The sequence below is a fragment of the Cryptotermes secundus genome, unplaced genomic scaffold (genome assembly GCF_002891405.2).
Source record: "Cryptotermes secundus unplaced genomic scaffold, Csec_1.0 scaffold836, whole genome shotgun sequence".
Classification (NCBI taxonomy): Eukaryota; Metazoa; Arthropoda; class Insecta; order Blattodea; family Kalotermitidae; genus Cryptotermes; species Cryptotermes secundus.
The window spans coordinates 641,939-658,854 of record NW_019729223.1 but is presented as its reverse complement, the minus strand read 5'-3'; the positions used below and the strand labels follow the sequence as shown (position 1 = coordinate 658,854).

General features: G+C 35.4%; 1 protein-coding gene across 2 annotated transcripts; it reads left to right on the top strand.

Moving 5' to 3' along the window:
• The first annotated feature begins 980 nt into the window (after window positions 1–980).
• Window positions 981–16,711, top strand: LOC111865546 (epoxide hydrolase 4). 2 transcript variants are annotated; one of them, XM_023853675.2, is made up of 7 exons: window positions 981–1,392; window positions 4,871–4,995; window positions 5,430–5,705; window positions 8,222–8,373; window positions 8,528–8,779; window positions 11,665–11,801; window positions 14,612–16,711. In XM_023853675.2, exons 1-7 carry the CDS (start codon window positions 1,171–1,173, stop codon window positions 14,612–14,614), a joined length of 1,167 nt encoding a protein of 388 aa, XP_023709443.1. In that variant the 5' UTR covers window positions 981–1,170; the 3' UTR covers window positions 14,615–16,711. The 2 variants fall into 2 exon arrangements, with proteins under 2 accessions (XP_023709443.1, XP_023709442.1); XM_023853674.2 differs by having other exon boundaries at window positions 982–1,392; window positions 11,665–16,573.
• The last annotated feature ends 205 nt before the right edge of the window (window positions 16,712–16,916 follow it).

Here is a 16,916-nt window from a genome sequence, read left to right as displayed (position 1 = left end):
AGAAATATTGTATTCATTTATGACAGATTTATTGGATGCTAGTTTAAAAGTTTGAAACATAACTTTTTGCAGGCCACAGAAATATCAGGATGTGTTTTGACATCCAGAGCTTGGAGAATTCAAACATAGATGTACTTAGAGTAGAAAGCAACCAGCTATATGAATACTAATAGGAATTATTACCTTCTACACAGGAAATGTCTATGGACAGGAAGTTATGTAAGGCATAAACAGAATAAACAAAATATTTTATAGATTCTAGTTAAAGGAAGTATTAACAATATTTTTATTTACAGCTATACAAGTAATTTATTTGGCAACAGTAGAAATATTTTCAGTGTTAGTATCTGAGAGCATAGTAAAGTGACTAATAATTTCACATGCCACTCATGATACAGCTATGATTCTTGACCACATGTACATCTATCCAATGTTCTTATATCTTAACACAGAAATGATTGCCAAGTTGAACCATCAAAATCAACTGATGATAATTTGGAATTATACTAGGGGTGTAACAGAGCAATAATGCCTGGAGTGTGAAGCTGCACATAAATTTGGAGAAGAAAAATGGTCATTTTGGGAATATTAGTGTCCTTGTTACTGAGCAATGTCAGAGCCTTGAATGGATGAGGAACACAGGTGATAGTGAAATATGCATGTCCAGCCAAATGAAAATGAAGTGTGAATAGGCTTGTGTTCTGCCCACATTCTCATTAAGAGAAGTTAATGATCATGAAATAAAGGAATAGGAGTGATAATGTCATACAATTGAATTTGCTGTCTTAGGAATGTTAGTTCAATGTCATCTATTTTCCTGGAGATCAGTTCCATTCAGAATAGTTTACAATCGGATACGTTTTCAGTATATATTCCCATACGTTCCCATAAAACCGTGCTGTGGGGGTTTTGACCATTTTGACTGATTTGTGACAACTGACTGTCACCGGACGTCACAGAGTCCAACTATGTGTGCTGTGTTGGGATGATGTTCGGGAGTACCTTTGCCCTTGAACCCCTTGAAGCCTTGCATGCATATATCGGTCAGTGTCACTCGGCGATCCGTGCTTATCACGCTGCTTTCTAGCCGTCTGGGTTCTGTGAGCGTCTTGTAGGTCTTGTAGCAGTGGGGTGCAGTTAAACTTGGAACGTTACAGGTGTTCTCGAAGAATGTTCTCCGATTACGGACAGGAATGCATAGTGTCGATTTCGTCGTGGGATTCATTTAAAATACATCTATTATCATTCACATGTGGATTCTGGGTTATTTTGAAAAGGTTAGCACAATGGGCATGGAACCCAAATGGATTTTTTTCGTTGCAAAGAAGGGAAGCCCCGCCCCCATGCCTAGTAGATTCTGCATTAGGGCGACATTCATATGTGAAGCTGAAGGTAAGTTGAGGTATTTATGTTACTAGTACAGTTTAATTCGACAAATACACCGAAAATATTTTGTTAAGCACAAATGTCTGATTTGCATTACAGGTTGCCGAATTTGAACGAAACTTGTAACCTCACTAATGTGACCGATGCTATGATCGTCAGTTATTTATTTATTTACTTAATATCCATGGACCATTATACATGATATAGGACAAGTCAAATACTTTACAATAATAAATAATAATAATATAATGTGATGATTCTAATAATAGAACTAATATAATCGTTTAACACACGACACCGCTGTACGCCTCAAGACCCGATCCTTCTATCCCGGCACAAAATACCCTGGTATCCTCGATCTCGTTCCTGTAATAAAAAAATACGGAGTAGGGCAGTAGGCATTCCTATAACATTACTAGTATTAAAATCTACAAGTTAATTATTCTTGAAATATATGTTTACAAGTGATTAGAACTAGGATTTGCCCCCAAACAAGAGAAACTCGTCTATACTATAGAAACAATGATCAAGCAGGAATGTTTTCAAAGTCTTTTTAAACTTGTATAGTACTGGTATCTGTTTAATATATTGTGGCAACTGATTTAACAAACAAAGTCCAATATTATTGAAATTGTTTTTGTATAGACTTGTATTACATGGCACTATGCACAAGACCTCTTTTCTCCTTGTATTGTGCGAGTGTATTCCTGAATTGGTTATGAAAACATGCAGATTGGTTTTTATGTAAACTAGAATTTCATATATATATGCAGACATGGTAAAGGTAATATATGTAACGATTTAAAATATTGTTTACAACTAATTGTTTTTGGGATTTGCATCATAGCTCTAATAGCCCTCTTCTGCAACCTAAAGATCAGTTTTGCGTTTCCTAAATTGCCCCAAAATATCAATCCATAAGGACTGAAAATAAGCATAATATAAGGTGCGAACAGTCTCTAACCCTGATACTCTTTTGAATACACGTAAGGCAAAACATATTTTACATAATTTATTTGCTAGCTGTTGAGTATGTGCAGTCCACCTTAGATTCTGATCCAACCAAACTCCCAACAATTTTGTATGTTCTATATAACTGATGACTGTATCATAGAGCATTATTGATGGGCATACGACGTGTACTTTTTGACATTGATGAAAGGATATTGCTGTTGTTTTTTCTTTATTAATAATTAATCTATTAATGTATGTATGTATGTATGTATGTATCTATTCCTTTCATACCACTCTTTGAGTGCATTTATTGTTTTATTTATTTTCCTTTGGGCATCATTAGCACTATTTCCTGTTATAAGAATACTAGTATCCTCGGCAAAAAACGTTGGTCTTCCATGTTCAGTGCTGGCTTCTAGATCATTGATATATAGCAAAAACAACACTGGTCCGAGAACAGCACCTTGTGGGATTCCATGTCTTATGGGTCTCTTTTGTGATAGATAGTTAATGATTTCATTAGTTTCTTTACATCTGTATATAATTTACACATTTTGTTCCCTGTTTTCTAGATATGATTGAAACCATTTTAGTGCAACCCCTCTTATTCCCATTCTTGTCATCTTCCTTAGCAATATATCGTGATCAACTAAGTCAAATGCCTTTGACAGATCCAGAAATATCCCTTTACTTATTTCCCTCTCATCCAATGATTTGTAGACCCTTTCTATAAACTCTGCAGTTGCAGTATTTGTCGATTTCCCTTTACAGAAACCATGCTGCTTATTGTTAATTATGCTCTGATTATTCTCATATCCATTTTCATTAGCTTAGGTCGTTTATCCAAAGAATCCGTCCAGGTCTGAGGCTTTGTGTTCATTTTCATAACATAATGATTTTTTTATGGTGAGGAGTTGTAAGCCCCACGACAAACCTCCAAGCTGGAGGGCCACCCCTTGTCGGCTGTTCGCAACTACTTATTCTATATATTCGCAGCTTCCCTCCAAAACTGGAGGGTGTCTCCTCCATGCGCAACCTTAGGACGCGCCATGCCATGGTGACAGGGACCAACTTCTGTATCACATCCTTTCAAAGGTTTCACTTTTGCAATTTTAAGTTGATCAGGAAAATGCCCAGTTGAGAGTGACAGATTTATTATGTGTGTCAAAGCAGTTGTTATTTTAGGATAACATTTTTTAATAATATACTCTGGAATATCATTTATTCCCGTTGATTTTTTATTACTCAATCCTTTAATTATGCCTGCCACTTTCTCTTCAGTAGTTGGGGTTAAGAACATTATGTTAAGTTGGGGTTAAGAACATTATGTTACTGCTATATTTACTGTATTGACATTAACTTCATTGGTTTTGGATAATGGATTGCCACTCAGTACCTTTTGGGCAATACTGGTATAGTATTCATTAAAGACATTTGGCTGTAGCTTTTGATTCTTGTATATTTACTCCATTCTCACTTATTTCAATATTCTTCGTTGCTTTTTTCTGTTTACCTAGTTCCTCCTTAACTAGCTCCCACATGGCTTTTGTTTTATTCCCTGATGGTCTTATTCTCATGTTATTAGTTAATTTTTTTGTCTTCACTGATAACTTTGTTGTATATTTTTTGTAATGAGAATAGTATTCTTTAAATGCTTATGGCATATTTCCTTCTTTCATTAGACTATTAAGAAACCTGAGTCTATTCTCCGATACCCTTATTCCTGAGGTAACCCATTTACTTTCCTGCTATTTAGTTTTACCCTTTTTTAAAGGCATATCTGTATCGTAATAATACTGTAAAGTACCTAAAAATTCACTGTATGCCTCGTTCGCTGAATTTTGCTTAAAAACCAGCTTCCAAGTCTCTTTTTCTAGTAGATAGTTTAGGTATTGTACACTGTAAGATCTAGCTGTTCTGAATTCTTTCTTTATTCTAACTTGCCCCTTTTTATTCTTATACTGCATCTGTATTTGTAGTATCTGTGCTTTGTGGTCAGAAAATCCTGTTTCAATCACCTTAAGATTGTATCCCCATAAGCCCTTGTTCAATATTATTTGATCTAATGCTGTTTGATTTCTAGGTCCTATTCTTGTTGGGACATCAAGTATTGCTTGCAAGCCATATGAGTTTAATATTGTCTGTAGTTGTAGATTTACTCTTCCTAGGAAATCTATGTTGAGATCACCTACAATGATGATGCTCTTCCCTTTGTTTATTAAATTACTAATTATTGTGTCTATGGTTTCAATAAATATATTAGTATTACTGTTTGGAGTTCTATATACATGGATAATAATTGTATTAAACTGGATAAGTTTGATTATACTAGCCTCAAAGTGTTCTTCTTGATTCAAGTTTTCAAACAAGTTATAAGGCTTTGCTTCTAGATTTGTTTTGACATAGATACATGAGCCTCCATGCTGCTTATTTTTCCTACAGAATTTAGATATAAGGGAATAGTTTTCAAAATTATAATAACCTATTACGAAAGTAATAGATGCTACAGGTCGTAATTGTTTGTATGCAGGGAGTTAAGCTGCATTATGTGGAATCAGGAGACAAGGACAATCCACTCCTGCTTCTTTTGCATGGGTTTCCTGACTGTTGGCTTAGTTGGAGGTACCAGATTCCGATATTAGCACAACATTATAGGTAAGTATGAACAGATAATTAATTAAACTTTAATACTTTGAGTCCAGCACCCCTGCAGAGTCAGAAATCCAAATTAATGACTAAGATTGTAGTAATTGCGGGCATTTTATTGTGTACTGTGTATATGTTATAGAGTGTTCAAGGAATGATATTTGGCAAAGAAAATAAAATTGAGCCCACTTGGAGAAAACCTTTCCAGTGTCTTATTCGTTTTTCGTACATTGTCAAGTTCCATATCGATGATCTGAGTCTTATTTAAATGCCTGAGGCATGCATGCCAGGATTATCAACCTTATGGAGTGAACAAAAATATAGAAGTAAGGTTTGTTGATCTTATGAAATGAGAATAAAATTAAGTGGTATATATTTGAAATGTATTTAAATACAGAAATGTAAATGAAGTATAGTCAATGGAAAAATTGTGTACTTTCTAGAGTGGTAGCCCTTGATCTGAAAGGGTTTGGTGATTCAGACAAGCCAATGTGGAGACGTAGTTATCGTGTTGACACCTTATTGGCAGAGCTAAAGGAATTTGTTTCTGCACTTGGCGTTTCAAGTTGTACTGTTATTGGCCATGATTTGGGTGCAATGTTGGGATGGTATTTTATTCATCAGTATCCTGATATGGTGAAGAAGTTTGTAACTATTGCCTGTCCACATCCAAATGTGTACTGGAATGAACTCCCCACAGCCAGCACTTTCAATACAAGGTAATGAATTGTTTTAATAATAAGGGTGGAAGTAAGACAGAGCCCCTTGATCCTTTGGCCTAAAATGTACCAACCCCAAATGTTTATGAAGATGATAGATTTGCGTGGATTGTTGGTGGAATGATTGTTTGACAAGAAAAATTGAAGTTCTCAGAAAAAGCTTTCGTAATGCCACTTTGAGTTCGACTGCTATGGAATTTAATTAGATCTGAGAAAAACAAGAAATGCATATATTATTAGTGGGGAATTCCATGATGAACAGCCATGCAGAAGACTGAACCACAGATTTGAGGTTAGTATTCAAGTAGACCATAAGGGAAAAGCTTGTGAGAAAGTAAACCGGACTGCAATGAACAGCTCAGGTTCAATACTTAGTGTAGACTTTGGTATTATCCAGAATTGAATTTTTGGGTTCTGTTGTTAAAATATCACTTGTAGCCTCTCCAGTCCACTGTTGCAGTCAGTGCAGCAGTCCTCACAATGTTCAAACTGAAAATCCATGCAATCCTTTCTGGATTGAAGTGAGTTCAGATAACTGTAGGATACTGGAGAAAATTGCATAATAATGAACTTCATAACTTTTACTCCTCAAGCATAATTAGAATGATGGAAGTCAAGGAGGATGAGATTGGTGGATCATGTAGCATGCATGCGAGAAGAGGATTGCATACAGGGTTTTGGTGGGAAAACCAGAAGGAGAGAGATCACTAATAAGACCTAGATATAGATGGGAGGATAGTATTAAAATGGGTCATATAGAAATAGGATGGACTGGAGTCATCTGGCTCTTGATGGAGACCAGTGATGTGGTCTTGTTAACACAGTAGTGAACGTTTGGGTTCCGTAAAACGTTGTGAAATTCTTGAATAGTTGAGTAACTGTTGGCTTCTGAAGAAGGGCTCTGCTCCGTGGAATTAGTTAACGAGTTCATGTAAATAGACCATGATGGGGGTCATCTGAGAGACAAAATCCAATTAAGGTGCTTCTGAAATTCAAAACAAAATATTTAAAACTATATGTTTGTGCAAAATTGGATTTTGAAGGACATCATTGGCCACTTGTGGGTTTGTAATATTTTAGAAATCATGTTATCAAGTGCAATAATATTTTATTTGCATTTAAACTATTAAGCTGCATATTTTGATGCAAATTGTATCATCTGAAGGCCAAATATCCTTTTGAAATTTGTCATCATCACTAAAGTGCATGCATCCGTATTGTTACATAACATGTACCTCAATTTTTTTATTTTACTTTATTGTAAGTTGAACCTTCATGATTATTAGAATTATTATTATTATTAGAAGGTAAAGTTGTCCCTATGCATAATNATTTTAATTAAACCCTCACTAATCCAGAGTAATTGGGGGTAGAGGTCATCTGGATTGGTGGAGCAAAAGATAGCTCTAAAAGACAAAAAAAAAAAAAAAGTTAGAAAAGAAATAAATGTAAAATTTAATGATATAAATAGTGCTGATGAAAATAAATAAAAATTTCATTATAGAGCCTTTATTTAAAAACCATAAAAAGATAATACATTTATTCAGTGATAGAAGACAGAAGTATTACTTGTTTTTGAATGTAATAATGCAGGTTTGAAGAAACTCAAGTTTTGTCTGAACAGACAAGTGACTCATCTGTCTTCCTAAATGCCAAGTCATCTTTTAAAGTATGTACTCAACTGTGAACAGGTGCATGCGGTAGTGTAGTTGGTTGGGGCACTATGCCACAAGCTGGAAGGTCGTGGGTTCAAGTCCTGATGAGGTCATTGGATTTTCTTCAATTGACCTGATCCTTCTGGCCGCACTATGGCACTGAGGTCAACTCAGCCTCTAACAGAAATGAGTACCAGGAATTAATTCAGTAATTTTCCTGGGAGTAAAGCGTGGCCGGCGCTTAAGGCTGACAACCTTACCGCGATCTTTGAGCCAATTGTCTAGATAATGTTTGACCCTCAACGTCTCACAACCCTATGGGCCTTCACAGCCTGTTAAAGGGATAGCTTTACTTGTTTTTACTTTTTACTAAACTGTGAACAGCATGTTCTTCATTTTTCATATTTTGATGCAGATTATCTGACATCCGGATTAACTAACGGGATCAGAGAGGGTTTACTTTATAACGAAAAGCTAGAACAGTAAAATTCTATAACTATAAATATAAGGAGTGAGTAGCATACCATAAAACTGAAATATGAAAATACATGATATTTAATAAATTATTTTATGTGTATTATCTCTGTTGTATGGGAGATAAGCAATTTAAATAACACATTCTTACATGAGCAGCTGTTGGAGCATATATTTTTAGTTTGCATTTTAGATATGGGTTTTTACTTAAGTTCTCAGTAGTGATTTAGCTAATTATATAATTAATTTATCAGTTAAGGAGAAGTACTTGAGAACGATGTCACACTTTGCACTTTGAGTTATTTCCTCCTGTCGCATGGTAACAAAGGTCAGGAGCAGTACTATGTCTACAGTACTGGATTCAAGAGAGATGACTGGCTTTTTCAGATGGGTGCACTTTAGCCAGCTTCCATACTTGCCTGAAATTGATGCTCTGAAAGAAGATCTCAGTATTATCAACCAGTGTTTCCACCACCTGCATAAAGTGAACAGTAAAGAAACATACGTTGAAGCTTATAAATATGCTTTTTCCAGAAAAGGTATGGCATGTAAAGACAGATCCACATTGTGACAAAATATGAAACTGAGGCAATTGTAAGTTCTTTGTGTGTATGAGTTAATGGAATTTTTAAAGTTTGGAAAATTGTGATCATTATTAGAGGTTTTGGTGAAAGATAAGTGTATACTTTTCAGAGGATTGGACTGGCCCCATCAACTATTATAGGAACCTTCCGTTCAGCAGAGTGAGTGAAGAAAGCAAACAGGTGAATGTGCCCTGTCTCCTTTTGACTGGCAACAAAGATCAGTTTGTGAATTTGGAGAGTGTGGTGAAGTCTACAGATTATGTTCAGAATTTCTCCTTGAAGATTGTTGATGGTGCATGTCATTTCCCACATCAGGAGTCGCCAGATACGGTGAACAAAATGCTGCTCACTTTCCTAGTTGGTGAGCATTAAACTTCATGCCTATTACAGAATATTATGCCCAAATCTAATACTGTTTATTGTACTACACAGTCCGTCAACAATGCAACAAATTGTTCCTTCTTTCATACACTTTCACTTTTGACACAACATGTTTTGGCCGTAAATGGCCGTCTTCAGGTATCATACTATGCTAGAACTGCTACCCTGCACTAATATTGTCCATTTGTCACACATGTGACTGCATGCTTCATGATTTAAAACGTCATACTCATTTAGGGCTTAAACATGTTGTGTCGAAAGTGAAAGTGTAAGAAAGGAGGAACGATTTGTTGCCTTGTTGATGGACTTTGTGGTACAGTAAACAGTATTAGATATAGTAATGCAACAGGATGCTTAAATGCAGGATTATCCCCAAAATTTTATTTTCATGTGGCCTTCTGTTCTGTTCAACTTTCTCCTCTTTCAGTTTAGAATCATTTATTTTCCAACACTATATGTTGAAACCTTGCCGGTCATGGTAGCCAAGTGGTCTAAGGCATGCACTGTCTTCGCTTGCTTGGAAGCCGGGATCGTGGGTTCGAATCCCACTCAGGGCATGGATGTTTGTGTGTGTTTTTCTGTGTTTGTCTACAGGTAGAGGCCTTGCGACGAGCTGATCACTCGCCCAAGGAGTCCTACCGAATGTGTAAGATCTAGTAAACCGAAGTTAAACGGAGAGTTTCATGGAGGTAGGCCTAGGCCCAAATTGGGGCTGTAGTGCCACAGAAAAAGAAAATATGTTGAAACCTTATTGGATAAAACATGTTAAGCTCAGTGTTTCAGAGGAACATGCTTCTGCCATCTTCTGGGTCAAAGAGTGAACCATGCAAGAAACCAGCAGAAGCATTCAAGAAGCTGAGTTTCCTTACACTGTTTTTTTTTTTTGCCTGGCTTGCTGTATGACCCTGAAGATGGAAGCATTGTGTTCCTTTAAAATGTCGGGCTCTCTTCAGACTACACAACAATACAACCCAGAAGACAGTGTTCTTCGTGAATAAAACATGTTCTCTGATTGTAGAATCTGAAGGTTTCTCATAAGTTTTGTACACCAGAACTTTCTAATTCTAGCCATATGCCAAGCCCATTGTGATTCCTCAGATTTCACTCGCCTAGCAATAATATGTGACAAACATCTGTGTCATTAAGAAAAGTTTGTTCAATTCTGACACTTCTGTAGAAGTATCAAAAAAGAGATTTTTTTTGGTAAAGGATCATTGATCCTATACCCTGCACTTAATGCCAAAGATGGAGGATCATCCCTTGTCAGCTGTGTGTGTTCACAGCTATCCTTTGTATCTACATGTCATCTTCTCTGTTTTCAAACTAACAATGTACCATCCTGTGGTGATAGGGACCAAATTAATGTAATTAATTTAAAGAATAAATCTAGAAAAATGTAATTTTATTTGTTGCTTATGGGCTTGAAACTCTCAGTTTAAATGGAGAATCTGCATTAACTACAGAACAGACAGCTGGAAGTATTAGACAATAGAATGAAGTTTAGATGTTATAATAGACAGGAATTTTAACTCATAACATGTTTAGGTAATAACATTGTTATTTTTTTCTTTTATGTTTTATTTTATGACAAGGTTTTCCATGCTTTTCCGCAGTTCTTGCAGGTGAATGATAGAATAGTACCTCAACCCATAACTGCTTTCTTCTAAGTCCTTTTGAATTCATTATTCACCATTTATGGTACCATTCAGCTTAACCAATCTCTGGGCTGATATTTGATGGAAGAACCAAGGATAAACCCTTCTTTATATATGTGGTGTTCAGATGAATATGATTCTTGAGAATGTATTATCATCTTGTTTCACAAAAATGGCTTGTCACATGAGAAATTTCACATGACATTATAGCTCTGATTAACGTCCACAACTTTTACTTTGAACATTTTTTTATGCTGTGTGTGCTTTATGGAACAGAAGAAAAATGATACATTTCTGTGTACCATATTAGCTTAATCAGCTTTAGAATTGTATGTTAGCTTCATGTTATGAAATTTAGCATTCATTTATGCCATTATTTCAGCACCAGTTTGGTATGATGAAAAAGAAACAACATATTTATTGAGGTCTGTAATAAATTAACATCAGGGCGATAGAGGAATGTATTTTGGTGGGATATATCTTTCTACAGGAGATTTAACTCTTGTAATGTTTGCTACCGTTTGGTCCAGAACTTTTTGTCTTCTTGTCTGCTATCCAAAAACATAAAAATTAGAATATGCAAAACTATAATTTTGCTGTGGTTCTGTATGGGTGTGAAAATTGGTCTCTGACATTAAGGGAGGAACGTAAACTGAGGGTGTTTGAGAACAGGGTGTTGAGGAGAATATTTGGACCGAAGAGAGATGAAGTGACAGGAGGTTGGAGAAAACTGTATAATGAGGAGCTTCATAACTTGTACTCGTCTCCAAGTATAATTAGAATGATGAAGTTAAGGAGGATGAGGTGGACAGGGCATGTAGCACGAGTAGGGGAGACGAGGAATGCGTATAGGATATTGGTGGGAAAGCCAGAAGGAAAGAGACCACTGGGAACACCAAGGCGTAGGTGGGTGGACAATATTAAAATGGATCTTAGAGAGATAGGATGGGATGGTATGGATTGGATTGATCTGGTTCAGGATAGGGACCAGTGGAGGGCTCTTGTGAACATGGTAATGAACCTTCGGGTTCCATCAAATGCTGGGAAATTCTTGAGTAGCTGCAGAATTGGCAGCTCCTCAAGAAAAGCAGAGCTCCATTAGTAAGCAAGTATGTCTTTCTACTGTTTATTTTTGTTACACACAGGTTTATAAGATAAAAGTTTCACCAAATTTAAGAAATAATTGCTGATGTCTCTGGTCCCTTGACAGTTCCTGAATTGCCTCCAGTTAATGAAAAGCCAGTGCCGCCTAAAGGTCTGGTGAATCGCGTGTTTGGTGCCATGAGCTCCACGGTGAGATATGGCAACCAGATGCTGGATGTGGTCCAGAAGAAAACAAATGGTGTTGTAAGTAGTTTGCCTACAAAAGCTCTCTATTTTGGCCAGACACCAAGTTGATTTGAAGAATCTCACTTTGGATAAGTATGTTGTGGATCTTATTAACATTAACATGAGTGGGGTCTTCATGCCATTTTAAGTGTGTGTCATCTTGTTTACACTGTTTTGTTTTCATGTGACATAATGGTGGAGTCTTGACGTGTGGTTATGTTCTCTTTATAATACTCAGTATGTTATTCTAATAATTGTTGTTTATGTGATACTTAGATATTTCTAATATTACCTTAAGAGGTCAATACAATTGTCTAGGCAAGTGTTACCTTGATGTTTGAGATCAGTAAAAAGAAATACACATCCAATAAACTTTGATGGTCCTGTCATTTTTTTCTCATGCTTATACACACAGTTTTTAATGTATTAATATTTAGTTATTACTTCCGTAACTATTTTGTAGGACTTTGTTAACTTTACTCCATAATTGTAAAAATTGTACAAGAAAATGCAGGAAAACTCTCCACATTATTCTGTGTCACTAGGATAGTCTTAATTAACAATGAGTAATTTTTCTGGAATTATTGCTTCTCCCTGAAATAGAAGTCTCCGCAAAAATGATCTTTGATATCATAATAACTATAAAGGTAATTATTGTATTAATCATAATGGATAATAGTATCGGTAAAATACTGACTACTGTAAAGCAGTTTCCTGGTACTGTAAGCCTATATAAAGTTCCTCAGACAAGGACACCTAAATGCAAACAGTTGTTTAATGTTGACACAGCAGCAAAGTTTTCTTATGCAGAGCATTTTTGCTCTTTGGGCCAACTTGTGAGTGGTAGAATTAATTAAGGATTTGATGTCCGAGAGATCCAAAATTTGTAAGTACCAGAGATGTAGCAACTCAACATTTACTTAACAATATTTGAATATGTAGTGCACGATGAACAAGTAGATGTTTTAAAAGTTTAGTTTGCATACATTGAATTCGTATCAGTTTAATGCGTAAGTAAATACAAATGCACTCTGACAAGAAGATGACCAATAATCATGATTTTCATGTTCCTTTTTTTCTGATGGCAAAAAAAAAATGATTTTTTTCAGCCATTTTAGCATTAATTACATCCTCTTAAGATGCTGTTATAATTAAGAAACATTTTATTTTGTGTAGAAAATCACTAAGTTGTGAGTGAGGTTAGGTGTGGTTTGATATATGCATATGGTCTGAATTTGAAGTTGATTTATAATTTCAGTTATAACATGATATTCATCTTAATTATGTATGAAACGTAATTTGACGAGTTCTTCAGTTTTGGACTTTCATGAGTACATTCTTTAATTTTGTAATTACAAATCCTACCAAGAAACATGGTTCATAAAGAGCTTACAATCTTTATGTCATGCTACTTTAAGTTGCATTGTAAGTAGATCTGTAAAATGTGTTTTATCCACCCTGAACATCCAGTTGGTTTCAGGTAAATATGAAATCTGGACTAGGATGATGTTTTTGGATTTGTGGAAGTTTCAGAAACTTATGGGGTTTGCTGTGGATTCTCAAGAGGATGGAGATGTGATATAAGGGGGTTGTATTAAAACTAAATATTTTCACACTTAATTAGATAAAACTGTCACTGAGCTGAAGTTGGCTATGAGCCTTCTGTAGACCACATTGCCTTCTTGGTTGCTTACCACGTTTTTAACTGTTCTGTTAATCAGCTCTCTAGTTATAGTGTATTCAAATGACAACTTATGTATCCAGTTCTGACCAAAGGCATCACGAAAAATGCTTTTTTTCTTTATTAGTGCCCTTTTATTCTTCTTTTTCTACATTATTTTGTCCTCAGTTATCTTCTTCCTCAACTTTTTCTTCTTCCCTTCCACCTCTTCCTACTCCTTTATCTCGTGTTCCTTTGTTTCATCCTGCTTCTCATCTCCTACCTCTTCCTTCTCTTCTGGATCCTTCATTTCTTCCTCTGCATCTTCCTCCTTATCTTCTTCTTCAATGTCCTGACTTGCACAATTGTCCATTCAAGGTCTGGAAGGTCTTATCCAGTTCAGCTTGTCTTTCTGTATGTACATTATTCATTTTATGTGATGTAATTGAAGAGTTGTGTCAATCTCTAGTCAGTCATATAAATATATGCAAAAACATAAGTGAATGGAATTTTTCAGCTTCAATATTCTTCAAATATTTGTGTTCTAGAGTTTATGCACAGTATTTGTTCATCAAGTGCTGTTTGACAGATTGTTAAAAATGAATTATGGTTGAGAAAAGCACAAAAACAGCGCTGTTCTAAATGAATAATTGCTAGTGAAAGTTGAAGAGGCAGAATCTTAGAGGGACACTGTAGGTAAAACATGCTTGAGTTAACATCGCTTCTACAAAGCAGGAAGACAAGAAAAATTAAAGGTTTAATAACATATTTGTCACTATAGAAAGATAAGAATTTTATACTCTGAAAATGTGTGTGCATGGCTTGTATTTATCTGTTTAGGAAGTAAATGTATCGAAAGTAAGGGATGAATACGGTATGTTGTATGCTTGTGTAAACATCTCTGATGCTTCTGTGATAGGGTAACAGTGATTTGCATGTGTTTTGGTAGTTTGACTGATCTGCTAATTTCTGAAGGAAGTATATTTCACAATATTAACACTTTTCACTAGCATCAACATTAATGCATTTTAACTTTCAAATTTCCACATAAACTTACACTAAACTGATTGCTTTTTTTTTGTAATATTATTTGACATTAAGTGATATGTAACAGTTTTGATTATTAATTAACAGGATTTTGATGACAAATTTGTCAATTTGTTTCCAGTGAAATCGCAAATCATTCAAAGCTTTCCCTCGAGACTACATTCCAGATGAACTTGGGTAATCACCACTTAAAAATTCTTAGTTCTTTACTAATACATGCTTATTGTGCAAGAAGAATGGAAATATGCCTTGGAAACAGTGACAATACTGTGAAAACCCTGAAATTCAGTTTTTAATAGTGTTGTAGAAATGACCAGCAATTTGCAGCTCATATAACCCCCCCCACCCCCACCCATTATTCAGTCAATTCTGTGTGTTGTCAAAATGGTATTAAGTGTAAGCTTTGAAACATATTGGTATCACTAATTAAATGAAACTTGCATATGAACTTAATTTGTCAGTAAGAAATAGAGTGGAGTACCTTCAATAACATACCATTAATTATTAAGAAATGTGGTGCCATAGGCTAGATTATTTAACACCTTTCCTACATATATACATTGTGTGTCTGGCCCTAAATGTCAATGAAATAAAATATCATGTAGCTTTCATCAGGAAGTATGAGGGAGAAATTAATACATCATCAAAGACTGCACCTCACAAGATTTCTTATGTGCTCAGTAGATCTCAATATGGACACCATTAGTGATACCACATATTGGTGAGCATTCATTGGTGACACATTCTGTGTCTCTAACTGTTCTTTCACACAACTCATCCACGTTTTGCTCCTGTGTCTTACAAACCTGCAGTAGAGTAGAGTCTAAGATAATAATGTGGGGAAGAAAGAGGCCAGGGAATTGGGCTGCCTCTTCCTTTCCAGTGGTCAGGAAAAGGCATGAACACAATGGGAGAAGTGAGATGGTGCACAACCGAACTTGAAAACTGTTCCTGTAGGAATGATGCAAAGCAATTTCCTCTGTCATAGCTAAGAACTTATTACTGGCCACCAAATGTTCTTCAAAATGCAAAGGACTGTTCATGTTTTTCATCACAGCATACCACATGTTGACCGCTGGTAAATAACACATCATGTTCAGTACATTATCACATTTCTCACTCCCTAATACATTACATTTGACTTGTAGGTGTACAGAATGTTGCTTCATAAGAAGAACATTCTGTTGACACAGGTCTCGTCCTCTTCGGAGCAGGAAAGCATTTCTAATGGAAACTGAAACTAGTAAGCACACAATTTTAGTCTTTTGTGCAAAACCACATGCACAGTTGAGCAAGGCAGGCCTAATTCCAGATTTGCTTGGCAAAGAGACTTCCAGTGGGGTCCCTGAAACGTTTTGTGTATGCATTTAGCATTGTCCATTGACCCTGTATGGCACGGAGGACCATATTGTCACAGAACACATCTTGCCTGTTTCACATGCTTGTCTCAGTGGATCAGAAATCTGTATATTGGTCGTGCTTGGTTTGAATACACTTCAATGAACATCATTCGAAGAAGAGTGTAAATTTAAACTCTGTGTCAAGCATAGAATAATCCACTTCCTGCTACACTGAGTATATCTATCAGTCCATCAGATTGGACATTTACACAACAGCGTCGCGCATGAAATAGTATCAAATATTAAATAATAACATACAACATAACAACCATTGTGTATATAATATGTCTGTATAAATATTACATATATTACGATTACAACTGCCAACTTCCAAATACCATCATGTATATGAAAACTTGGAGAGAGTTATCACATTACATGAAAATGTCCACAGCTTAATGTCTGCTTAATTTTGTGTACATTATATTTTATTTTGTTGATATGTAGGATTGGACATTCTGTATGTGCTCAGTGTTTTCTGTAATAGAGATGCTAAGTCATTACAGTCAGGCTCAAGACAAAAAATTATGCAGTGAATTATTTTTATATCCCCTAAATATGAATAATATAGATATATTTTTATAATAACTGTTATATTTTGATGAGCTTTTGGTGTTATGTTTGTATTTATTTTTAATGTTTTAAGGAAATTAGTTAAATAAAGTAACTATATATTTTATGGAGCTATGAGATGATTTTGAATATTTGGAAATGCGTTCCTGTATGTAGTTTGTTTAATTGTAATAATTTCTTGCAAGAGTTGGCTCCTCTGTCATGCTCACGTAATGACTGAAGTAAAACAAGCTAAGCTGTGTGAATTATTGAGGACTTTCTCATCTCACCAATGTCCCATGATTGAATGAATATGTGCTTCGAACAACATGTATCATCAGGTGTCATCACAAATTCAGAATTGACATTTAGAATCACAGAACTTTTGTAACCAGTGGTTTTCAGATTAATGCTTAGTTTTGTAAGGCTAGTTCTTAAAGACAATTTTTAAAAATTTGCTTCCAAAACGTTTTT

Bases quoted from the DNA above. Each gene is read 5' to 3' on its own strand.
- LOC111865546 (XM_023853674.2), top strand. From the start codon at position 1,171: ATGTTCTCCGATTACGGACAGGAATGCATAGTGTCGATTTCGTCGTGG. The intron at 4,996-5,429 runs GTAAGTATGAAC...TGTACTTTCTAG, and splicing joins ATATTAGCACAACATTATAG to AGTGGTAGCCCTTGATCTGA. The intron at 8,374-8,527 runs GTATGGCATGTA...TATACTTTTCAG, and splicing joins ATATGCTTTTTCCAGAAAAG to AGGATTGGACTGGCCCCATC.